General features: G+C 43.5%; 1 protein-coding gene across 1 annotated transcript; it reads right to left on the bottom strand.

Moving 5' to 3' along the window:
* Positions 1-167: 167 nt before the first annotated feature.
* On the bottom strand, positions 168-25,353 carry tmem260 (transmembrane protein 260). Its single transcript, XM_022750878.1, has 17 exons — positions 25,246-25,353; positions 25,003-25,119; positions 21,760-21,791; positions 19,988-20,139; positions 11,124-11,301; positions 10,906-11,019; positions 10,061-10,240; positions 9,912-9,952; positions 8,503-8,589; positions 7,305-7,413; positions 6,709-6,881; positions 5,338-5,509; positions 4,441-4,580; positions 3,642-3,818; positions 2,471-2,524; positions 2,112-2,196; positions 168-1,933 (listed from the first exon to the last, which is right to left on the bottom strand). The coding sequence occupies exons 2-17, from the start codon at positions 25,109-25,111 to the stop codon at positions 1,673-1,675; spliced, it is 2,064 nt and encodes a 687-aa protein (XP_022606599.1). The 5' UTR covers positions 25,112-25,119; positions 25,246-25,353; the 3' UTR covers positions 168-1,672.
* Between the last annotated feature and the right edge of the window lie 1,517 nt (positions 25,354-26,870).

The following is a 26,870-nucleotide window of genomic DNA, read 5'->3' as shown; positions in this document are numbered from 1 at the left end:
ACATGCAACAACACATGAATACGTAAGTGAAGTTAAAACATGATTTAATCCTATGTTTTTCATTTGTTTGTAATGTCAAAAAAAAACAACAAACAACAACAAATATGATCAATATTTGTTACTCAAAAGGCCTATTCCTACCGTGCAAGAAAGGGCCCAAAAATGTATTAAAATAAACAAAATCTTTATTGGAATATTTTAATCTGTTGAAAGTAGAGTGACAGTTTTCCCTTTTTTGAGAAAGCAAACCATCTGTGCTACAGCAGGTTGAATCTCATCATCCAGCCAGCTGACAGCCGCTAACCAGGCCTGCAAACAGAGGGCAGATTACATTCTGAGAAAACTACACATGCACTTACTGTCCTCCGCTTTCTAGTGGTATCTCAAACAGCAGGCTCCTTCAGCAGTGTTTTATAAAGCTTATAGCAATACACTAGTTTGACCTCTGCTTAACAAATTTCATGCCACAAGGCTTATTAACATCAGCTCCAATATTCACAAAAACTGTGTTGAACTGAGGTGTCCGATCCTGAGAACACGTCAAAGACAGGAGATTCTGGTCCATTCGTTGTGTTTGCATGCCACCTTCCCAGCAACCACAGGGCAGTAAGTCCATTTTCCTGGAAGCCGACAGACTCGCGTGTCTACGTCCGTCCCTGGAGTTTGCAGGAGTTTGTGCTTCTACGATGATCAAAGCACTTTGTTTTTCAGTGTGCTGATCTGTTTATCGACTATGTTTTATATGTAGTTCCGGCAAGGAAAGGGCTTGGGTGGAGATTTAAGCATGTTCACACACACACACACACACACACACACATAGACATGCAAACACAAATCAACACACATGCAAGCACACAAACGCACCTCTAAAAGGGTCCCTGGCATTGTGACATTTCACATTTCATTTAAATCCATGAGGGATTATAACCCTCTGGTTAGGAAGGAAGAGAGAGAAAAAAAACACTCATCCATTAGTTTTAAACATTTAAAGGACCATCTAAGATAGACTGATGGATGTAGAGAGGGGTGGGTGGGTAATTTTGGTGATGCGTAGTGAGGACTCTGTGGCACAGCACAAGTCTGTCCTAGATTAAACAGCTGCTCTAATCCCCCATTTCTGCCCCCAAATTGGGTTTCCCTCAATCTCGGCCTTGCCATCCTAATGTGAGAAAAAGAGAAGTGGAGCAGTGGCTGAGGCAAAATAATCAGCAGAGGAGGAGAAAAAAAAGAACGAGATGTAACGATAAAGCAATCGAATGGTGAGTTTAGGGGGAACACGCACAGCTTGATTGGGGTCAGTCAAGGTTTCCTGAAGTCAAGCTCTGTCCCTGGTCAACTGTAAACATTCATTCAATGAAGCATGGCTCAGTCAGAGTGCAGAGTTGTGCAGAGTTCTGTAACTAGAACTCTGCACAAACTAGATAACTAGATAACTAGAGACTAGTGCTCCTGCATCAGCACTCCCAAGTCCAGTTCCAAACCTGTAAGTCCAATTTGGCCAAGTCCATTATGCTTAACACCACTGCATCAGTCTGTGTCCTTCTGAAGCAACACCCTCGAACCATGACAAGAGGCACATTGGCTCAGACTTCGCCCTCATTGCCTCACACTTCGCCTGGGCTCACAGCACACTCTCAGTGTGCCAGCTCCATGTAGGTCTCTATGGATCTAGTCATGGGGTTTGCCCGCGGCTCTGGCGGAGCCTGTCTCTCTCTTCGAGCAGGTGAGTAACGGCAGAGCGTATGGCAGGAGCCTGGGGATCCGTCGGGTCCTTCTCTAAGTAGAGACTAAAGTGCTGGGCGCTGCAGGTCAGCAGGCTGTCTGGACTGTAGCCCCGGTGACCCGAGCGAAGCAGCCTCTCACAGGCCAGTGCCAAGTTCTTGTCCCAGTTTGGAGGGTAGTCTGAGTGGGCCTCCACAATCTCCTTATACAGCTGTCCAGAAAACACACACGAACGTATGCACAGAGAGAGACACATTAAAACAGATGTTACCGAAAACAAGAAAATGTAAAGTCACTGAATATGTCATACTTTGCCTCGTGTGGGACTTAAATCTGCACCTTTATGGTAAATGACAGTTCTGTTGCATGTTTGTTGAGGTCAGACTCACAGTGTAAGACAGCTCAAAGAGGCGAGCTTTCCCCTCTCCCTGCATCCTTTCTGCCAGGTCAAACAGAAAGAAAGCCGTCTTCATCCTGAAACAAAGCACGCAGGCTCAGGGCTAAGTGCTGGATGGATGAGCCATGCAGATCCACACTCTCAGACGCACCACTCCAATGGAGTGATTTATGTAGATGCCACCACCAAATAGAATGTACATGTAGATGCTCTACCACACAAGACTGGTTTATGGAGATGTTCTAGTGGGCTAGTATGCATTGTGACGCAGCTTTTTATCTGCACACTAAAGGATACAACCTCTCTAAAGAGGAAACCAGTGCATCCTGGAAAAAAAAGAGTGTACTGTACCTGGCTTGCCACATCTCCTCATTAGCGACACGCTCCCAGGACGCAGGATGGAAACTGTTCACACATGAAAAAAAAAAACACATTTCTTTATCTAAAGAGCTTCAGGCATTCGCTAGTGCACAGTTCCACTAACTATAAATGATTATTTGCGTGAATATATTGTTCCACTCAACTGTGCAGGTTTCGATACACTAAACATCAATGTTTGCTGCATAAACATTAAATGACTGAGCAACAATACTAGCTACCACATTAGACATGGAGTAAAATCACATCTCCCTTTTTCACTTTGTTGACTGTAAACACTTGACCTCTTCTTCAAAAGAATATTTTAGCAGGGTTCCCGAGCTAATATTTGGCTTGTGGGCATTGGCGGACACGCTTGTCGTGAGGGTGCGGGAAATAATGTCACAGTATTCAGCCGTGGATATCTGAGTGAATGAAGGGCTGCTGGCAACAGCAACAGAATATGGAGCTTTGACTAATTCCACTTTTGACACAGTTATTGACAAAACGCAATAAGAAACTCATTATTTTTCATCTTCAGTCTCATTTCAAATGGCTGAGGGCCTAATGTCTTGCTCTGGTTGAATTCCCAAAGAGCTGGATCACAGCATGGAGAACAGAGGACAACCTCACTGAGGGAAGCTTTGTGGAGTCTGTGGAAGGATGACTGAAGACCACAGAGAAATGAGAGATGCTGTTGGTGATAAAATACATGGTGATGACTAATTTGTTGAAGTTTATTTTATTCTCTGAATGAATCTTTCTAGTTTGTGAAGATCATAAGTTGGTTAAAATGTGCCAAAGGATTTAAACCCCAATAACTCACCAGTGGGACAGTGGAGCCGAACATTGTTCAAACCCATAGAACTTTATTTTAAATCTTATTGAAGTTTCCAAAGATATCAAATACGTCAGGCTGAACTTTGGTAAAATGTGTATAAAATGATGCGACATTTAGAACTTTTACATTTGATGACAAACATAACCTCAATGAGGAGCTGCAACAAGCTGATACAGAATACATATGATACTGTCAGACAGTGTGGAGTAAGATTACTTTTTTTTTTTTTTACCTGGAAGCTACTTGAAAGGAGAAAAAGAGGACCATTAGTGGCTCAAAGACAAACCTGTTCAGAGGCATAATTGTTTTTATCTGTGTTTGCACCTGTTGTGTGGCTCGCTCCAGTTGTAGATGTTGCGAGTGCGTCGAGCCCATTCTTCAGGGTGAAACCGCCTCTGAACTGGCACTAAGTAGTCACACACACCCAGGGGCCAGCGAGAGAAGCTACGTTCCCAGCTAGGGTCTCCATCAGACAGCCCAATGCAGGTGAAAACATCCCTCCTGCAGAAAAACAGATACAAACAATCAGATAGAGGCTTGCTCACATCCTCAGTTATTCTCTCCAGGTGACTGTTGATGATGAGAAACACAGGAACACCATGAAAACAAACATTTCCTCTCATCACAACATCTCCTAGCTTCCTCCAGCCTAATGCTGCTCACCAAAGGCTCGAGCCCTGTGGGTTAATCCCACAGGTCAGTGTTGCCCCACAGAGAGACAGACATGTTGGCCTGGCAAACACTGCCCCCTGGTGGCCTTGGCATTAACAGGTCTCCTGCCAGTTTCTGGGTCTCAGTTCCTCCTAGAGGAGTGAATGTGAGCAGGGAGCAGCTATAAGTCCACCAGAGACTGTTTAACCAAATCAAGTAGATTAGTCGACTTCTGCAGTTCATCAAACTCCTTTTATGGCCTCAACAGTTTTATGGGCTTATCTACTCCCTGCACTCACCGCTGTGTCGACCATCCCACTGATCTCTGCCTCATTAGATCACCCACTTGTTCATCTGGACCATTTTTCCCCTCCCAATTCACACTCTCTCGATTTTACATCCTTCTATTTATCTCTTCAGACCATCCCTTTATTCCCCGTCTGCTCTCTCTCTACTCTCTCCGGTGACTCACTGCGTGTTGTGGGACAGAAACTGCTCCAGACTGAAGGTGTCTTTCCCCTCAGGGTGGACCGGATCCCACCAGCGGCCAGGGAAGTGGACCCCAGGGTGGTGCTGCGCCAGCTTGGCCACATACCAAGTGTATGTCATCATCTAGAAAGAAGAAAGGGTACCACCAACTCTGTTGAAATCTTTGTATTCACTGTGATTAGCAGTTAAAGAATTACCACACTGAATGATGTCACGTAAAGAAAAGGATGTACTTTTTTCTTCCTTAAGAGTAAAAGTTGGAAGCTCTTGTTTTTATCTTTTATTTTTTATTACATTGCTGGCTTAAAGCCACTTATGATAGTGATGTTGATAAAGAGATATATAAACTTATGATCTACATAGTGACATATACAAAGCAGAAAGCCTACAACAGACTTTTTTTATTTTCTGTATTTTGTATAGATTTCAGTCTTTTATCACACAGCAGGTAAAAGGTACACTGCCGCTTTTCCCAGAAATATAATTTGCCAGGCAATCTTCCTTTCCTCCACAAAATCTGTCCTTTCTTTTCTTGTTTCTGTTTTGAGAATAAAGAAACCTTTTCTATGCCACCTTGCATACAATTTGTCAGCATATAACATGAAGAACAAAGAATATAAAATGTCATTACAATACACACAATTCAATAATGTCAGTTTAAATCTCTGTTCTTCAGGTTGGCCACTAATTATTTCTATTGTTATACCTATGTAACACTACTACAACTTAAGGTCAGAAGGACCTGTTCTTTGACTACTGAAATTCAAGTGCTCTTAATAAGACAAAATTCCTACATTTGATATGTATCAAATACAAAAACTTCAATGAGAACTGTCTCGACTTAACATAGACAAGACAGTGGAGAAATCAAAGCTCTGACCTCCTGGTCAACCAGGCGTACATCGGGCCGTACATCCTGGCAGTAGTATAAGTAGCGCAGGGAGTTTCCAGGCAGATCTCCTCTGGTCAGGATGATCGAGTCTGTTGGGACGGAGGCCAGAAGCTCCCTCCCGAACCGCTCCACCACACTGTTACTGCTCTGATCACACTCCCTAAGATCATCAGTACATTTGCAGTCATACTGTGTAATATCATCAAAACACAAGTTGTGTTTAGTTGCATTTAAAAAGGGGTTGAGTGCATCCTTACCCCTGCTTAGAAATGTGTGTGATGTGTGCAGCTGTGTGCGTGTGTGTGTGTGTGTGCACGAGTGTTTGTAGGTACGCTTTCAAGGTGCTCTGAGGGTAAGTTGTCAGTGCCCCCGCCCCTTCCCCTCTGCGGAGCGCTCTGGCTGCCTATCTAATCATGGGGAGACAGGTGTGATGGGTCTGACAGCACAGGCCATGCTCTCCCCTTGATCAAAGCCGCTCAGTGATGGCTGTCTGGCACTCCCCAGCACTACGCTGGTGTAATCTGCCTTCTCGGACAGCTAACATCTCAGACTGAGCTCTGTGAGTGGAATCTATGTGCTAACCGTGCCTCTCTTTAGCCCCTACCATGGGGTGAGCAGAGAAAAACCTGACATGCGGAGTTCAGACCTTCGGTATGAAGCACAGAGGAGAAACAAATCGGGTTGACTCAGGGAAAACTTATGCAGGGGGATTTTAGAAGAAACTAGAATGAAAGGGGAGTTTTTATTTCACTTTAACTTTACTATACAGAAGTACTTAGAAGTCACTTTGGACACATTCGGCTCCAGTGTACTTATAGCAACAGCAAGACTCCGAAAATAAAACTGATTCCACAGATAGATGCACAGCGATTCAACAGAATTGGACTGATCTAAAACAACAGCAGCTTGACACAAAAACACTATTAGAGCTTGGAATCACTGATAGACTGTGCATGTACAATTGAATGCGGCTACAATTGCTATGGAAGAAAAGCATCACTGATGGTATCGGGTATTGAATATATGCCAAGCTCTGTCAGAGGAACGGATACGTGAAAAAAACAGCAATAGAAGACAACACTGAAGATCCTGCATGACTGATGTGTGACAATTTGTTTTTAATTATTCTGTGTGCATTTTTAGTCAAGTTCATTGATCTACTGTGATCACAATTATTGTTGTGGTATTTGATTTGATAATTGTCCACAAAGTGTGTGTTACAAAACAAGGTAATTTAACTGCAACCCATTGTAATCACTGATTCATTTGAAACGCAGTGCGTTGTTGAGCAAAACAATAAAAAAAAAAAAAAACACACAGTATTGTAACTTTGTTACTGCAACTGACTGCAATGCTCACCTGTGATTGGTGTGCACCATATGTGCCAGCAGAGCCATAGTGAGGACCCAGCCTGTGGTCTTCCACACCCCCCCACGTCCCAGCCTCCTCTCCAGCTCAGTGTGAGCCTGGCTCAAGCCGAGGCCTGCCAGCACACACACTGCAGCATCACTCTGGAGCCAGAAACGCTCAACCTGCAGGAAGTGAGTGTACGCATGTACACACACAAACAAAAACACACACACACACACACACAAACAAAAACACACACACACACACAAACAAAAACACACACACACACACACACACACACACACACACACACACACACACACACACACACCAGTGTTTCCTGTAGGTTTTTGTTGTTTTTTGATTCTAAGTCCAGACCTGGGTTCACTAATGCACCTGTTCCAGGATCAGCGTAAGTACTACTGTTCAAGTGCTCTTGTTTCACCCTCCTCTACACACGGACCCATTAATAGAAAATTATGCTGTAATGTCTACTGTAACTCAATCTTTAAGAAGCCTTCTTGACCACTGCAGATACATGATAATAACAGCAAACAGTTTGGCTAAGAGAGGATGGCAGAATGAGTTCAAGTCTCACAACTCACCACTCCAAGCAGTAGGGGTCTGCTGATGTCCAGGTTGGCTCTCCAAGCAAAAAACAGTGAGTAGACCACCAGCATGGCAGTCAACAGCCAGGACACTGAGCGACATGTCCTAGGACAGGAAAGGACATGAGACCACTTATTATTTATGTACAAATATTGTTCTAAATTCGAATGAATATTGTTGTATAAACTCTAGATATATTTCCCTAATGTATATCTAGTCTAAAGTACTATTTTGTCTGTTTACTCTGTAAAAATATACTTGTTTTGAATAAAATATTGCAGGGTTGGAGAGCCCAAGAGCAAATGTATATGCCAGCCAGCTAAGAGGTGCATGATTGATTTTCTAATGCAGACTGAGTCATAATGAGCTGGTGCCAACTGCTGAATCACAAACTCATTACAGTACAGCTGTAAAATGTACTTATACACTAAAAAGAAAACACGTTACCCTTACGGCAAAAACAAATCATCATCTGAACCTGAAGAACTCTTTCAAGCCAGAGAATATGACTTCTGCTTTTTCCTGCCAAGAGACTGATTTGATGGTTTTAAGTGCCTGGTCACTGACACACACTATCGAGCTTTCTATCAAAGTTGTGTCACATCATGCACAATAAATTCAGATTTTTGAGTAATAAACTTACAAACAGTTTCTCTCACTAATTTAATACTGGTAAATCAGCATTTGCATGTTTTTATTATGGCATCCTATAAAATGACCTTGCTCTTTTTCATCTGTGTGTGTGTATATAGCCAAGATGATCAAAGTTCACCCCAGGAGAGGGGGAAACAGGGGGGTGGCCGATGCCCTACAGAGCCCCAGGGCTTCACTAGGCTTTATCAGCTCCACCCGACAGACCCCAGCAAAGGCGCCACTGTAATAAATTACTGGATCACATTGCCACTCTGCCACATACAGATACATGGAAGCATAGATTTACTTGTACACACCAACATGTTTTTGAAAATCCAAAACACACATCACCCCCTCTTGATTTGAATGTAGAGCGTCACGACAGCTTGACAGTAAGGTGCCTCAGTGTTTTTTTGTATTCTTTTTTCTAAGATCAGCATTTTGTCAGTGGTTTTGTTCCCTTCTTTTACTCCAGGGGATTAGATTTTTTGGGTGAAGTGGCTGCTGAGATGTGTGTGACAGAGTATGGTGTTTTGCATGCGGGCGTCTCCATCATCCTACCTGTTCCATGAGGAGAGGAGCAGGCCTATTCCTGCCAGTACCAAAACAGGAAGTGAAAGGTCCGCAAGGCAGTGGTCCATCTGGGCCCTGCACACACAAACACCCATATAAACATATATGATGGACACCAAAGGCAAGCTGAATTATCCACCCTGCTACTGAAGTCAAGGACACCAATTATTAAATGCCCTCCATCCCCTATCAAAACAAACTCCTTGGACTGTGCGTTCCTCCTTTCAATCGGATTGACAGATACGAATGACTGTGTCATCCACCCCCCGCTGCCCCATCCTCTCCTCACAGCGCCTGTCAGTCAGAGAGCGCTTGCTCAGAGAGAGAGATAGTTTCCTGCCTCTTCCTTAATACCCATCTCTATTTGACAGCTTATTGAGTCTCTATATCTCCCAATGTACACTATGTGTGAATGTGCTCATGAGCGTGTGTTTGTGAGTGTGTGTGTCAGCTTCTCCAGTGGGTTTACGTCTCCAGTGCGATATGCCTGTCATGTTCGCCTCTCTTCCCCATCTTGAAGGTGTGCTTGTCCATCAAGCAGCAGGGGTGATGGGAAGGGGTGGGTGCCTGGCAGAGGGGGGGCTAGTAGTGGGGGGTCTTAAGACGCACATACACCCCCATCCCGTCAGCTGGAGAAAGATACCGGGAGTGGGATGACTGCGGTGGTGGTGGTGGTGGTAGTGGTGGTGGAAGTGGGGAGCAGGGGAGGGAATCGGGTGGAGGAGGTGGGGGGTGCTGGAGTGGAAAAATACAATTTCTCCAGCTCTGTTGCAGTGTCTGTCATCACAGCTTGTCACGCTTAAACACCAGAGCTGAGTGATCATTTCAAACTGCTGGAGAAACAGAACACAGCGATTTGGCCCTCTAAGCAGGTTCAGTTCTGCTTTGATGGGAGAGAGAGAGTGGAATGGGAAGAACAAAAGCTGCTGGGGAGAGGAGAGAGGGAGAAAACGAGAACGGCTGCAGAAATGACTCTGGGGTTCTCAGAAGAGACTGATGTGTCTGTGGTTTAACCTGTGTAAAACACCAGAACCAGCACAAAGTGCATTTGGGTCCTCCATCTCTAGAACCATGTGCTTCAGATCAAATCCATCCAGTTTTCTCCACTGTTTCTTCCCAACTTTATTTTAGAATGTACTTAAGTAAAGACAAAACACACTGGACTGTTGGTTAGATGGAACAGGCAAATGGATGATGTGACTTTGGGTTCTGGACAATTTTGATGGACATTTTTAACAATTCTTTTGGCGTTTTTATAGACTGAACAATTACTCAATTACCTGATGAAATACAGTGGTAAATAAATTAATCAAGTAATCAAGTTGTTTTTGTGTTTCAATTTTTTAAGCAATTTAGTCTAAAGGAAAGGTAAAAAAAAATCTGCCACAGAAACTTACTGTAACATTGTGGTCAAGCTCACAAGGCTCTCGGTCTTTGCCTGGAAACAAGGAAGGAAAGGAAACAAGCTAAAAACATCTGGATGCAAGATAAAATAGGAGCACATATACAGATGAAGTCTAAAAATAGCAGGGTAGGCAGCACATACCAGACTGAAGGTGCCGTATTCAGCCCTCAGCAGGTGGGTCAGCAGGCCTGACATGGTGGTCTGATCTCCCCAGCTCCAGCGGGCTGTGTTGAGGTAGGAAGAGATGGGCAGGTAGATGTACGGCAGGAAACCAGCGAGGAAACATATTCCCAGAGACACAAGGCCACGCAAAGACAGCTCCTGCCAAGAATCACATGGGAGACAAACTTAATGTCTCAATGTTCCCGAAAATGGAAGTCAAACATTTTGAAATATTGCTGCTACATAAAGTAACTGGGAATTCAATATAAAGTTTGACATATGCCTACACTGTAGATGTGATGGTAACAAGACCGAGGAGACTAATGAAAACCAACTCTACATTCAAAATCATCCTCTCTCCTACTATGATGTCTTAAAGCGTAATGCTAACATTACACCATCTGAGTTCATCGGGGACCTGCTCTCAAACCTCTCAGAAAACCAAGTGGTTCTCCGACCTCTTTATGGTAAAAGAAAAATATTAATAATAATAATAATAATAATAATAATAATAATAATAATAATAATAATAATAATAATAATAATAATAATAATAAAGACTTTTGGATATTTAAAAAAGTTTTTTTCAGAGATCTATCTATATATCTGTCAGAATAATTGCTCCCAGGTTCTTGGATAAACCCTTTCCACTTATACTACGAGAGGTTTTCAGAAGTTACTTAATTTCTACTTTACTCTCAAATGTACGATCTATAAATGTTGACTGAACACAGCTGGACATTTGAGAAACAAATTTTCTTGTCTGTCTTGGGATTTAAATTTTCTTCCATGTGAGCTTTGATTCATGAAAGCCCAGGGCTTACCTTATGAGAGTAGAGTCGGTGAAGGACCCAGGGAATGACAACTAGTATATACAGCACCAGGGTGTGTTGGTTACAGAGGCCCAAGCCACAGCATAGCGCTCCCCAATGTGAAATCTGTCAAGGGCAAGCAGTTCAGTATAGTAATGTGAGTTCAATGTGAAATTATCTTAACAAGACATCTGACATCAGAGAAAAATTTGCATGTTGCACTAGATTACCTTCCTCCTTTGCGTTGCATTTTCAGCACAGTGAAAGCTGGCGATCAGGAAGAAGAGCAGACCGACAAAAAGGTTGTTGAGGGTGAAGACCTCTGCCACCATGGACCACTGCCAGCTCAGCCTGGACACAGCAAACAGCCCTCCTGCCAGTACTGCTCCAGGGCCAGGACCTGCCAACCTGACAGCGAGGGAGAAGAGGCCAACATTGTCATACACAATTTAGGAAACACCTGTGCTCAACTTGCCACGCAAACCCAGGAATATCTGGGAAATCATAAATCTGGTTCAAACCAAACTGAGGAATCGGGCGGCCCGGAGGAAGGGTCAGGCACTGACATTGGCACTTGTTTTATCTTTGGTGACATGTATACATTTTTCACTATAGGCTTGCTGCAACCGTCAACAATTATTTCACCAACTAAACTAAAATTAATCTGAAAAAATATCTTAAAATATTCAAATTTAACAATTCTGGCCTCACTGTTTGCTCTTAGTCAGTTCGAAGGGCTACAGAACTCTTAGTGTTTTTTTCTGTATTTTATTTGGCGTAACTTACTCTGCACTGACACAAAAAAGGCAAAACAACAAAGTCAGCAGCTTCACACAAAATTAAAATTCTGCAGTCAAAAAAGGCACCACTTCCCTCAGACTAATTTGGGGACCCATTATAATCTCTCTACGACCCAAGTTTGCTTCTCGGACAAGACCTTGAAAAACACTCTCAGTGAATTGGGGCAATTCACATATCATGAGAAGTCCCTCCCCAGCAGCCGGTTGATCTCGAGCAGACTGGCACAGAAACCACCGTGGTAGAGATAGCACTTTATCCTCAGCTTCTTAAATATAATGTGTGCACAAAAGTTTTCCCCTTCCTCCTCTCCTGTACTGTCTCCATCTCCTTTGCGGTAATTGAAGCAAACTTGGGATAATCTGTCATACGCTAAGACCCACCACTTACTAAAATGAGAGACAGAGGGGGAGAGAGAGAGGGGCGACAAATGATGGCGAGAAGGGAAAGAAAAGAAAAATAGTGCAGAGAAGTGTGCGTTAAAGGGGTGAGACAGTGTGCGGGATGAAGGATGAAATATAGAAAAAGGAAGAAAAAAGTTCAAGAAGAGAGAGGGGAAAAAAGAGAAAAGAAAAAAAAAAAAAGCAGCCCAGTCCCCGGCATGCTGGCTCTGAAATATGAGCAGGCTCGACAATTAGGGAAGTCAGGCAGTATGGCCCTTTCCGCCATTGTGTGGAGTGGCTTAGAGTCCTCATCAGCCTATCAGCTAACTGACAGGCAGAGAGCTGCTCTATTCAGCACCGCAGATACAAGCTGCAGGCCAAACGGCTGCCAGGTCCCTTATGACCCCACAATCCCTTGCCGGTGACAGCTTCAAGCTCCATAGCAAATTAGGCGCTCTCACATTACAATCGCAGAAGACAGATTCCATTAACGGTATCTGAAATTGAGTAGAGAGCAGGCCCGTTATCAGACCTGACTCATAAGCACCGCCATTAATCACAAGGCATGATACCATTTATACATTTCCAGCTCTCTGCCTGCCGCTGTGATAGTCAGCCACAAAAGGCCTGATGAGACTTAGGCTAGGGGAACAATGGAGCTTTCTGAGGAAAGCGCGGTAAATCAGGAAAAAAAGGAGAGGGAGAGCGAGAGAAGGGTAGAAAAAAAAAACTCTTGCTTGCTGACTACTTCCCCCTTTTTTTCTTGGGTTTTCTCTCTTCTACTCTCCACTATTTTTCCTCAGTGTTCAGTATAAGGCAAGCTTGGTGGATGAGTATGTATATGTGTGTGTGCACTTAAAGGGGGTGGGGGTGGGGGGGCGAACTGTGTTGATGGGGCGTCTAGGAGTGGGTCTTAATAAGAGATAGCAGCGCCTTTCTCACTGCACCGCTCCAGGAATTAGTTGTAACTTGAAGGAAGGATGAAGAAGGGTGCGGAGTGGGGGGGCAGATGGGGACTTTTGTTGAGGTGCAGGGACCCTCCACACCCATAATTTTACCTCCCTGCATGACAATTAACCCGTGGCTCATACACCTAGCAGGGGGGCTGGTTTGGGGGTAGCACAGGGTTCAGAACAGTCGTGGGGGTCCACAGTTGGGTTATTACACCAAGTCTTTTCCTGCTTCTGAAAGCCCCGTCTGATAGCCAGGCAGTACTCGTCACATATTCAGACACACACACACGCACGCACGCACACACATTCCTGTTCTTCGACTTCTTTATTCTCCCTGAGTGCCTGACAAATCTCTCTGTTAGAGCTTGTCAGTCTGTAAGAGCCCAGTGATGTGTGTACAGTGCGGGCTGTAAATGACCTGTCTGTCTGCGTGGGACCACCTGGGTCCCAGTCAGCCTCTCAGCCTCTCCACAGCTCATTCTCCAGGCTGGCTGCTCCCAGGGCACGCAGATAAAGCAGGACACATCCTGACACCAGTGTGGCCGTGTTCCCTGTTATCACAACTCAATGCGGTGCAGGATGCTGCTGTGCTGAAATGTTGTGGCTCAATGACAATGGCCTGGTTGAGACATGGCAGGAGAATAATACGGCTGACAACGAGACTGTTCTACCCTGAATTGATTCAACCTGCCAAAATGTCTACGTCATCACTTGGGTAATTAACTGAATGACAAATATGATGCATTGAGTCTGGAATGAAACACAAGCTTGGAAGTAATGTAAGCGGTTGAAAAACAAAATCACTAATAAATCTTTTTTTTTTTTTTTTTAGCTAAAAATGATACAGACGGAATGAAAATGATTAAATAGTAAAAATCAGCAAATCTGCACAGGTTCAAAGGGAGAGATCAAAGGTAAATAAAAAAATTATAAATGACAAAGATATAACAGACTGTGGTGAGCAATGTCCCCTTCAAGGACACAACAAAAGCTGTGTATAATCACTTTGAAGTGTCAAAATGGGACCTGCCTCATTTACCCCCTCAGTTCTACAGTATGGGCCAGAGATGTGCCAGCACCAGTCGTCTGTGCTAAATAACAGCACACAAAAAGCCTACACCAGCACTCTGCACTGAATGAGGCTTCACAATGGAGCTGGCCAAGGGAGCCACTGTCACACACCACCCCGGGGAACAGACAATACCACAGCTGTGCCATCGCGGATCAGCGCTGCTCTGTTCTCTAACCGAGTGGTGGTTTGGGGAAGCAGCGCTGGAAAAGAATCACACATTCCTGAAGAGGGTAGAGAGCCCGAGAGAGGAGGTGGCCTGCTCGGGCTGAGGCTTAGGTTTCCAGCTGGCCCTCACTGACACCCCAGGGCTCTCCTCTGGCCAGGACACCAGGCAGGGTACTTAGTAGCTATTATATGACAGTGGTAAGTGTCTGATGAATTGCTTTGAAATTTCAAAGCCAAGTGGAAACTGATATACAAATTTAAGCTTTTAAATGATATGGTATGTGTATGTGTCAAGAAATCAAATACCCTTTTATAATTCTATAAAGTGTTTTAAAACTAGTCAGTGTATGTCTAAGGGCAGTTTTCGGTATTATAATTTATTGTCTTTCTGTGTGAAGACAGTAAGATCATATCATGTTATCATTTTACAAAGTTCTGCTGTTTTAAAGGGGTAAATCACCAATTTTACACATTAAGTTGAGTTTATCTGTGATACTGTTCAGCCTGTGAGAACTAAAGCTATCCAAAGTTCAAAAACTGACCCTGGTGACATCATCCATGGCTTGGGTTTGGAGACAACACATTTTTAGCAGAAAGCCTGTGTTACAAACTGGGGGCACAGAGTTTGAAAGACATGGACATTTACCAGGTTTAACGAAAGATGCCACTGAGTTGTATTATAGTAAATGTAGGATCCAGTGTTTTCAGGGCTTGACCTATACTTCAGACTAAAAGTCAGGATATCTTGGCCTCTGCGGCTTAGATTTAGTCAATTCTTGTCTATTCTAAATTTATCCCTTGTAAGTCGTCCCGACTTTTTGGAAGTGCAATATTAAACTAGTGGAGTCCCCCTTTAAATTGATCATTTTAAGGAAAGGAAATTATATTATTAAGGTTTTTATTTTATATGTGTGAGGAGCACGACAGTGGAACCTATATTGTTGCATTGGTTAGTTTATGTGTAATATAGCAGAAATTTCCCATATTGTGCTACATAATGATATCAGGAAAAAAAATCGAACTAATATTTTATGGATATATTATTGATATCATTATGTACATCATATTATATATTCTGGACATATTCTGCTTTTCTAACTGACTGTAATACCCAGTGAAAGTCTACTTGTTTGGTCATTTATAAAAATTATTTGTTGTGAAATTACCCTCCAAAAGAACAAATGGTCATCACCAGATTATCGTCACATTTTTGATACTGAAGTAAGAAAAATATATTTTTTTAATTTTTCTAGTATTGCCCAGCCCTAATCCCTTTTTCTATGCGATTATAAAAACAGTATATTTGAATATTAGTTGTCACAGCCTAATTTCCAGCCAATCACCAAACCAGGCACTTCTCTCTCTTTCTTGCCTCATCCGGTGTGTGTTGAGGAGGCTGACTGCTTGCACAGAGGGTAAATAAGGGACCCAGCTCTGCCGCTTAGACACCCCTCCTCCAGGAGAGCGCTCCAGTGCTCCAAGTGCGTGTAAAATTAATCACCACAATTCTGCTCAAACAATGCAGCCACTGACATGACAATTTCTCCCAGAATGCCATCTTAATCTCCACCCAACACACAAAAATTACAGGAAGAGGGAAAAAAAAAAACAATTTAGAAAAATCCTGTGTTTATGCAATTCACTGAATGCCATTTTTATTGCTCCTTTTTCCAACAAAGTCATTAGGCACACACCACTGATATATAAATGTTGCTGTATAGATTCCATTAACTAATTCTGGGTGAATTGTAATTGCCGAGTCTGATCCGTCTCCGTGCCTGGTGCCTTATTAAGACTGCCTGTGGTGGGTGAGGAATGTAATATTGACGTCCGAGGCAGACACAATCTCGGGCCCACGGGCGAAAGGAATATTAAACTGGTACTGTATTCTGCTGTCTATCTAGCCCTCCTCCCTCCTCCTCTCTATCCCTATCCCGTAGCCAGTAATGAGGAAATAACATCTTCATTAGACATCTGTTTAACTGTATTAGAGGATGAGTCCTGGGGGAACCATTGGTCATGCTGAGGATGGGGGGAGTAAAGGAGGTCTGTTGGACTACAATATGAAGGATGAGATACTGCAAAAGTGGAACAAAAGGTCCAGAGATTGGGGCCTTTTTTAACAGACAAACCTAAAATTGCCCTCTGTATTTTCAGAAGAAAACAGGGATGGGTGTATTTTCTATTGCCACTTGGGAAGAAGATTTTATCCGACCATAGCAGATGTGAGAGGGAGGGGCAGGCTTGCCACCTACAGGGAGAGGTGAGAACGTTATCCAACAAAACAACTCTATTCAGCTGTTTCCAAGATATCACAACTTCCACTCAAGATGTCTAGAAAAGAAAAGAAAATGACACAAATGGTTGCCAAAAAAAAAAACAAAAAAAAAAAACAATCCCCCTACACATTGCTCCTGACATGATCCCAACAAAATACACGCAACTCCACCCCTGTGGAAAAACAACCCACCTGAGCGAGGAGGGAAAGCGCCATCAGGACCATATGGTGGAGGTCCTTATAAGGAGATGGGGACGTAGCACAAGGCAGGGGATGGCACCACGCCCACCCTCCGGTCCACTGAGGTATCAGCTGTGCCACATGGGCCAGCTCTTGGTGGAAGAGCCTCGCGCAGGTGTGCTTTTTCTTTCGAGGGCCGCCAGGGAAGGGAGAGGCCAGACATGTTTGGTGTGATTCAACAGTGCTGTTATGTAATCATGTGATCAAACAAAAAGTGCTGATGACTGAGCGTTGCGAGGTTGTTTTTCTGCTCTGATGGCTGTCAGCACACTAACGTGTCTGCTCCTGGTTTCTCAGGATAAGCCCAGGAATGGAGAGAGATTCCTCTCAGGTAGCAGAGATTCAGAGCAGCTTTAGCAGATAAACTGTGAAACGAGAGAGCGCAGAATACCAAGCTGTCTGGATTATCCCGCTATGAAGGGTGCATTCCTCTAGAGATTCGTGGCTGAGGCCTGTAGCATTCCACGGGCCAAATGTTTCTTTCTGTGAACCTCCAAGTGCAATCGATAGTAATTATCATTACGTCCACCATCCTCAAAGGCTTGTCAGGCCATGGTGTGAAAACATAACAAGACATGCAATTTGGCCATCAAACCATATGATCAAGCCAAGAGAACTGTAATTGACAAATCAAAGGGAGGCTAAGTGCTACATTTAAACTTACGCAAGAGAGAGAAGTGGCTTCCAAGCCTATCAACTTACATTCCCCCACATTAAACACGGCAATCTGGCCGACTAATTTAAATTGATACATCAAAGGCTTGCCATGTTGGGTATATTCCAGATGAATTTCAAGGTCTACAATTTACTATTTGAGAGAAACTGCCTTCAAGTACCCGTATTAACTTCACTACATTTTGCCATCTGAAAATAATCACACAAAGCGATGATTTGTTTGGGGGAAAAAGTCTACTTCTCAGCTGATACAAACCCAAAAATAAGAAGTAGTGAAAAAGTTTATGAGGGCCTCAAAGGGACAGAAACAACAGAAGACATTTCAGAACTTCATTTTGTTCGGAAAAGACAGAGGAAACTGGTGTCACTACAAGGACAGAGCAGGTATGAACGGGTGTCAACTGGTCAGTTTTGGCATTTCATCTGAGGGAAAGGCTTGGCCAGAGAGTCCCTGCAGGGCCGTGGCCAGACATCTATGCCAATCTTCTCGGTATGGTCAAAGCACCCAATGCCCTCCATGCCAGAAGCGAGAGGGACGTCTTGACCATCCGGAACCCCCATCCCCCACCTCCCCAATCCCCCACCCCCTCATATTCTGCCCTTTTCAGTAACCCCTCACCAGGCAGAGTCTGCCAGCTGATCCACAGCCACAAGCTCATCCCAAACTAGGCCCTGAAAAGATAACGACTAAAACCTTTTATGCTTATTTTTCAAATTGAAAGCATAGATTATATGTTCATACTTAAGAGCTTATATGGTGTGACTGTGGTCTGGCTGAAGTCCTCACTACCCATCAACCCTTGTTGGGGGATGGGTGGGGTTGGAGGTCCTCATAATGACTTTTTACTTGAACATAATCCAAAATTGGATCTAAATCCCCAGAGATTACAAAAAGGGCTACAGTTAACATGCACACCGGGAGCCAAATATCACCCAGACTGCATGGATATTTTCTGGCCTCAAAATAACTGCCTGTAAATGTCTGGCCAAGAGCTGAGTCCAATCCCGCAATTCACTGGTAACTCATCAAATGCATTAAGACTAGGGGGATGTAGGGATACACAGCCGGAAAACCCCAAAGAGGCACAGTATTCTTTCCCTTTGTCCTTTCTTATTCTTTTCCTCTCACCTGTCCTGGGCAGAGTGGTTGAAGCTGGCAGATTTTGATTCACCTTTGAAGAACAGAAAGGCACGACAGGGTCTGAGGCTGATGCAGTCTGGGCTTAAGGCCAGTCCCCTGGAGAGCATTTCCTTCCCAGCTCCTGCCCTACTCCAGCAGGGCTGACCCTGTACCCTGACCTACTACAGACCACCTGCCACATACATTGGCCAGGCACACAGAAAGTAGGCCCAGTACTGATCACCTGGGATCACACACAACTTCATTTTCACCTGCTTTCCCCCCACTATCACTGGGACCTCACAGCCTGCCATGGTCTACAGCAGGTAGAAATTACATCATATTCAACAATTCCTATTCTGGAAGAGTAAATCAGAAGCATATGACATGCTTGGAAATGCCCCAGTATGCATAAACACTGACAAAAAGGAAAAATGTTGACACTAAGCTGCCATCAACAATGCAATGTGGAAAATCACTAAGATCAGCAAAAGGGTGATGTAAGGTAGTCCAGCCAACCATGCGAGATAAACACACATACAAAGAGGGAAAGGGTAAAATACTCCTTACATGATGGGGTCAGCAGCAGGCGAAACTGCAGGGTGGTAGATGGCAATGCAGAGACCGTAAACTGTGCTCATGACTGAGTGAGGGGAGAGGTGGTTAAAGAGAGGGGAGAGGGAGGAGCGGAGTTAGTGATCCTGTTCCTCTAAGACCCAGGAGGCAAGAAGGGGGAGATTAGAAATCGTGCCATGTCAGGATTGGGAGCATGCTGGGCAGTGGGGGAGCAGGAGAACAGGGACGCCGGGGTGGGTGCTGGAGGGTACGATAATTGTGATATACATACACACACACGCACTCTCACAACGGGTGGCTGATGGGTAAACAGGCAGGGCAGGGTGGTGGGAGAGAGGAGGGCGGCTGGGCCCTGCTCCTGAATACTGAACAGAGGATCAGGGACGTCACTGCCTGTCCACCAGGACCCAAAAATACCACCCCCTGTTCCAGACAGCATCAAGACGCAAAAAGTCAGTAGGGAAATGTTTAAAGGGGCCCTTCTCTCAAAAATTCCTATTGTAACTTCCCTTGAATATTTGACTTTTACTCTACAGACTGATGCGTGTGTTAGTCACCAGAAGGCTCTTCTGCTGAAGGGGGAGGGCTACTTTGTACTTCCCTGAAATCTGAGTTTGAGACATGCAAATACAAGCATGACTTTGTGACATAAATCTGTAGAAGACAATCATGAAAGAACTAATCCACAAAAATGCTCTCTTTGGGGATTAGTTTTACTCCTCATACATTCACTTAAATCAAAGCACAGCAATGGCAGGACAGAAGAACACAAACACATCAATATATTGTGAAAAAACATATTATATTATATATATTATATTTTCTTGTGCCTACCTGCAGACAGTTATGCAGAGGGCACCACAAGCTGCAGCCCCCAACAGGCTACCCATCAGGTTGACGCTGTGGGCTACAGAGAGTGATGGCAGGACACACATAGCCAGGCGAGCTAGCAGGGTGAAGAGAGGGTATCCTGGAGGATGAGCCACCTAAACACACAATGACAAAGCCAGTGACCCAAATCCATTCACGCAAGAGGCTATGAGAGAACAGCACATAAAGCAGGTAATGTTTTATCGAAGATGTGCTTGATGTGCTCTGCAGGAGGCCGAGATGGTGGACGTGCACATGTGGTACGTTGTTTTGCAAAGATATGGGAGAAATGAAAAGTACTAGAGACAGAAGAATACAAAGCTAGAAAAATAATATAAGAGGTGACCACTGAGCAAGATTAAAACAGATGGTGATAAAGAGCAGTAAAAAATCAGTTTTTAAATCAGTGGCCTTTTGTGATTAAGTTGCAAATCTAGTTGCTCCTCTGCCTCCTGTAGACGCCAGTAGAGGCATGCTGTAGAGCTACAGCAACAGTGAAGAGTGAGGCTCATCCCGCCCAGACTGACCGCAAACTGACTCTGCTATGATACCAGAGCCCTCCTCTCCCTCTCTTCTTCCCTCTTCTCACTTCTTTTCCTCTGGCCTCTTCCCAAGGACAGTGCAGCTCCCTAGAGCCTGTGATAGAGCACGTGGTGCTCGCCACCCCCGGCCCCCAAACCACCTCCAAGCCGCAGTCATTCTCGCCTGGGGGATCTCAGCAATCACAGCAATTAGCCGCTAAGTCTCCTCCACCCAGATAAGGGCTCAGTCATTAAACACAGACTCATTCCCTGGCACTGATAACACAAGCCATGCGGGCAGGGAGAAGGGGCAGCTCTTCAAATGAACACAGAGCTGAAAGGTGAGAGTGTGACTACCTCACCGGTCACCTCAAACACAGCAAAAGCTCTTTGGTTACAGTATAATAACTTCGCCCAAATCTGAGAGAGGGGTGGAGGATGGAATGTGTAGGTCAGGAGAAGAGAAGAAGTGAAGCAGAGAACGAGAGAAAGAAAAGGATAGCAACTCAGCAGTTGCTGACGGTTTAGTGAACTAAGTAGCATTGTCAGACAGGTAGGTAACTCTACTATAGGAACATGAGCATGTTGAAGAAGGACTGTGTGGCCAACAGGAGTGGACAGATATGCAGTTATAGGACAGCTGAGGGACAAAGGCCACAGGGAGCAAGGGGAAGCAGAACTCTAGAGCTCTGGGGATCAGAAGGGGGGGCCAGCAGCCTGGGGCCCAGGGACGGCCTGCAAGGCCCTGGGGAGGCCTGAAAGGCAGACAGGCAGGCCACACGGACTGCAGCACTAACAGCAGGATTACTGGCATAGTGACACCGACACAGCCTCCCTAAAAGGATCACAGCGGCGTAATAAACTTTATTAAATAATAAAACTTATTATAACTGTTAACCCGATTTAGTTCATTCTTCGCGGCTTACACACACACACAAAAAAGAGGGGTGGATATAATAAGCCTTATACCGTACATAAGGCAAAGCCTACAAAAGCCATCGCCTTACCATTGACTTTAATTGGATTTGAAAAACGGGTTGCAAATTATAGCATTCTCTATTTGCAACTTAGTAAAATAAGTGTATAGAAAAGAAGGGGGGAAAACCTGTGGACTGAAAGTAAATTAATCTGCTTTCTGCCCATGCTTAATTAAACTTCCTTAATGCTTATAAAAGTTAATGAGTGAATTGATTAAACAATACGGCTAATACTTACCCCCAGCTCACAAGCAGTGGTGATCAGCTCTCCTGTGGAAGAGAATAGGGGAGGAAATTAATGTAAACCCAATAATTATTATTAAGAGACAAGTCTGCTCCCAAAGTTTTCCCAAATCAAATACTTGCACTGGGGTTTTGCATTAATTTGCCAGGATCAAAACCTGCAAATCTTCCCAGTGTGACATTTCCTAAGCGGCACGCTCATTCTCTTCATCTCTCGCTTCTCCCCTGATGCCTCCCTCCCCTTCTCCAGCACATACACACAGATATAAACACACACACACAAACCATTAGACTCCCTCTCCAATGCTCTGTCACACAAAGACACACATATGCTGATCTGAGAATAATGCTTCCAGTCCCATCCTCCCCATGCATCAGGGTCCTTTCCCTTCCTTTTTCTTCTGCTGTTCTACGTGCTTCTCTCTTGCTCCCACACTCCCAGTGTCTCAATGTCTCGTTTAGTCCGTTGGGCACAAACAGAAAGGCAACGTTGGTGACAGTCACAGAATGAGGTAAGCTGTAAAAATAAGAGCCGGTTGCACAATTTTTTGACAAGCTCTGTGTGAGGCACAGCACAAAGTGAAAAGAAAACCCCTAAAAGCTGTTTCAGGAAGCTTTAATGTATCTGGGCACAAACCCATTTGTGCCAGAATATACCCAGAGCGTTTCAAATTATACTGATTTCTCACCCAATGTTTGCATCTCCCACTCATGAAAATTGAAATTTGGTTCAGATTAAATGACATTGATAAATGTTTGGGTTCAAGACAGCTCCCTCTACTGGTACTAGGTGGGTAGTCACCTCCTCTATCCAGTACAGCCAATGAAACTGTGGCCTTTTCCTGCATCAACATTGACAGGATAATCAGTCTATTACTTCACCAGCATCCAAACTATGTAGAATACCTAGTAAATTAATTGAACACTACATAAAGTATAAGAAAAAAAATACATTAAAAGGTTAAAGTTTTTTAAGTTTTCTTAAATAAGGTTCAAATGAATCAATCTGCAGTGTTACACATCAGACTGGCTCAGAGCAAATCGAACAACATTAGCAACAGCAACAGAATATAGCTGCTTATTTTAAATCGAAGAAACTGCAAGTGTTTTTCCATATTAAAAATAAACAAATAAAAACTTACATTTGAAGAGCAAGAACATGGGCCATGAAGCCGTACCAACCGTTATAGAACACAGAGGCTGAATTTCAGGTGGCATTGGCTGCTTCGTGTGTTTTGCAACCTTGCCGATACAGTGAATTACGATGCCTAAATTTCTGCCACATGAGGAGCCCTAACTCTTATCAGTCTAATGGACCATGAAGTCAGAACTCCTCCACCTGCACAGCTTAAATGTTTTCACAGCTCCATTTCACCTGGCATGAGCCGCCAGCTACCTGCCATCATTTTACATCACACTTTCTCATCCTTCATCGGTTTCTCAATTTCACTCATTTTCCCTCAGTAGTGGCACACTTTTACACCATTCAACATGGAAACTCAAACTAATACTGAGCCAAAACATCCATCTCAGTGCCACAGAGATGGAGTTCTGCAGCCCCAATACTAAAAATGGAAAATATTGACTCAACGGGGTAGCAGCACGGGTGCCAAGAGTCTTTGTGATAGTGGAGCATGGGCACCCACACCAGTCTTCCCATAATCCCCATCATTTCCACACTCCACATTCCTAGACAACAGCGTACCCGCGGGGCTGCGCTCATGCCTCTCCAGGGCACATCACACCTAAAGAGATTAGGACACAGAGACGGAGACCTGGAGAATTCAGAAGGGTGTTCAGCTGGCACTATCAGAGCGGGCATCCTGCACCGTCCCTAAACACTGTGGAGAAGGGGCTGGCCATTTTTTCAAAGGCCCCGTTCGCTAGACAGCAGCACAACCAGCAGGGCTACTCAGCGCTCCAATTGCCTGCTCTCTCCTCGTCTCTGCTCACTCATATCTGGCCGAGCTTTTCATATGCTTTCATTCTGCAAAATGTGCATTCCTCTCCGCAGCAACTTGTATGCCACAGCAGTGCAAACCTAACAAGCAGAGCCTTCATGCCCTCAAGTCCACATTTACAAGTTTGTAACCTTGCTATCACTTCTAAACACTGTTTGTAATTGTGCAAGGCATTCCTTCATAAACTGCATTACAAGAATGTTGGAAAACACATTGGCCTACCACATAGGAAGGTACTGAGTGAAATACATGTGGGTCCACTGTTGAGCCTTGTTACAGAAAAGTGCAAATTAAATTTATGCATACACATATAATTTGAATTTAAACAAACAAGATGGATTATTTTGTGAGTCAGGGGCTGTCAACAATGCTTTGTCATTACAAATGGTGTCTATATTTCCCACCATAGAAGTGCAGTCAGTAAAAGAAATAATGCTCTACTATATTTCTCCTCGTGGCTTGGATGGAGCATTCTTGCAGATGTGTAACAGGGTAAAAATTTGGACAAGGTAAACTTTCTAATAACTTTATGAGCAACAACAGTTTTTTGATAATCATCATAGCATAATCTCTATGTTGATATATCAAATATACAATTAAGTCTTTAAAATTATGTTAAATTTATGCTAATCCAGTGGGTGAAATCTCTGTTTTTCATCATTAAAAGCCCTCTCACATACTTTCTAGTGCCACAGAATTCCATCTAAAACATAGAATGTATCTATGCACTGTCGCCAACATTTAAAGACAATTTGACAGTCACACTAATAAAGACAATAAAAAACATAAAACAATAAAATAAACACAAAATAATTCTCAAATCATGAGCAATTCAGTTATGAAAATTTGAAACATTTTAGTGCTGTTTGTTCTATTTATAAGACATTTACTCTCAAATTAATTTACTGTAAAAGCCAAATGCAGAGTTGTTTACATTATGTTCTGCCTTCAACAAACAGTGCTGCTGTTTGAGCTATTGGCGCCCTTTCATTGACTTGATCAAATTTGGGATTATTGAGTAAATTAAAAAGTCTCCCTAACTGAATTTTTGAGTTTGTGGGTTTTAGTACGTTGTGTTCCTGAAAACTTCTTGTGTATCATGTTGGTAGAAGTTTGGATTTTTCATCTGATGTACAGCAGCCTACCTGCAGCACCACGGACAGCACCAGTAAAGCTGCAGCAGCTACATCACCAAGGCGCCACACGATTGGCTGCCCGGCAACACAACAAAGCCACATGATCAGAGAAGCATTTAGCTATAGCGGGCTAGCACCAACCTGAGTCTCCACCGGGGACAGTCCTCTGGACACAGGGCACATACAAAGCCGTGACACAAGCGACCGTAGCACCAGTCAGAATCCAGCTGGTCCTTTTCTCCGCGGACATTTTTATTCCTGGATAAACACAGATAGTTTTCAAACAACAGCTAGCTAATGTCGACTAACTAGCGAGCTAACGTCACAAGCATCCATACATTTCTGGCTGTAGAGTGTCAGCAGGACTCGGTAGCAACCAGTTACCTGAAAATCGATGTCAGACTACAGCTTCAACGAAGTCAATGGGCCAACTCTTAAGTCTTAAGTTTGCGGTTTCGTGTATGCTGGCTTGAGAGTTAGCTAAATTGACACGTTTCTTTTCCCGGGAAAGTAGCAACACCGAATTCTCGCCGACGAGCAAAACTCGCGATACTACCGGACGCGCCACTCTTCAAAGTTAGACTGAAGTGGTTGTGATTTATTTGTTTGTACAATGATTACTGGATATAACAGTTTAGGTGAGATGCGGCGGTGGAAGTCGACTGTTTTTTTCCTCGGACGTGTTACCTGCGAAAACTGTACTTCCTTGTTTAGTCACTGTGATTCAGGAATGAAGCGTTGAGATTTCTCTCGTCACCTCTGTTCACGTGACAGACTGGGGGAGGGTTTATAACTACTTTCTGCGACGCTCAAGCAAAACGATTTCTGTGAAAAATCAACTGAAAACAATAACGATAAAAGCCTGTTCATTTGTTTCATGTTTGTGCTTCTTTATCTTAATTTTTATACACTTGTATCTTGCAGGTTTGTTTTTCAAGCGTGTGCTCGAGTTTAAAAAGTATCTACAGACATAATAATATAGCTACTAATACATTTTGTCAGCTGTTGTTTGCAAAGTCAAAATGAACTTACAATCTTAAGAGAAATGTAAATTTGAACGTTTCCTATTATATATTTTATTATGACAGCAAAACCCCTGCTGAGGTTTATGTGATACGATCAAAAGCTGTAGAACTACTAAATGGACGTTGTGATGAGATATTTTGTGGTCAGCTACTGTTTCTGAGGTCAAGAGTGAACTTACAGTCTTAATTATAAAATATTTATGTCTGCGTCCCTCATTTTACCATGTGTCATTTCACATACAAACTATGAACCATTAAAGGAGAGAAAGTAGTCTTTGACTTCTGCACAGCAGGTCTCGCTCAAGTTAGAAAACCTGACTCAATGGCACAGCCGCCACTTCCTTCATTTCTGGGTTAAGGCTTGGTCTTAAATGTGTTTCATTCTATCCACCATTGTTCTGTCTCAGATGCAGCCGAAACCTGTTTTCCCAGTGGGCTGTGCTGTTGAAGAATCAGGTGAGTGATGCTCAATGCATTACAAGGGGTTCAATTCAGAGGGCCAGCTTAAGAGTGTTGACATTCCAGGTAAACCCAAACTCAAACATAGCTGCCTGCCTTATCCGATTTGGAGCCTTTAAAAAAAAAAAAAAAAAAAAAAATGCCATAGTCACCACAGCCCTCTTAAACCTCCCAGGAGTTGAAGTATGATGGATGGATTTGTCTGAAATTCCTAATAGATGTTTTATTGTGACCAGCTTTTCCTAAAAAAAACAAATAAAGAGCAATTTTATTGTACTCTGCCTGTCTAAAGAGACATTTTAAGTTCCCTCTGAAAATTACATTTAGATCCCGTAGTAAGAGTAATACTATTTTATTTAAACATTATCATTGTAGAGCTTACCTGATGCTCATATACCATAAATTGTAGCAGAAAAGCACTAGATTATAACTGAAACAAGATACATGCACTCATAAATGTCTCACAAGTGTCCATATTTCACAGGTTGATAGGTGACTGTAATAAAGAAATTGCCCTATTGAACT

This window comes from Seriola dumerili, unplaced genomic scaffold, assembly GCF_002260705.1.
Source record: "Seriola dumerili isolate Sdu_G_001 unplaced genomic scaffold, Sdu_1.0 BDQW01000149.1, whole genome shotgun sequence".
NCBI classification, from domain to species: domain Eukaryota; kingdom Metazoa; phylum Chordata; class Actinopteri; order Carangiformes; family Carangidae; genus Seriola; species Seriola dumerili.
The sequence above is the reverse complement of the archived record's forward strand: the minus strand, read 5'-3'. Positions and strand labels throughout refer to the sequence as shown.

Excerpts from the sequence above, each read along its gene's own strand:
- tmem260 (XM_022750878.1), bottom strand. The coding sequence starts at position 25,111 with ATGTCCGCGGAGAAAAGGACCAGCTGGATTCTGACTGGTGCTACGGTC. Across the intron at positions 20,140-21,759 it reads CCACTGCTTGTGAGCTGGGG|GTGGCTCATCCTCCAGGATA; the intron begins GTAAGTATTAGC and ends TTGTGTGTTTAG. Across the intron at positions 3,819-4,440 it reads TTTCTGTCCCACAACACGCA|GAGGGATGTTTTCACCTGCA; the intron begins GTGAGTCACCGG and ends GTTTTTCTGCAG.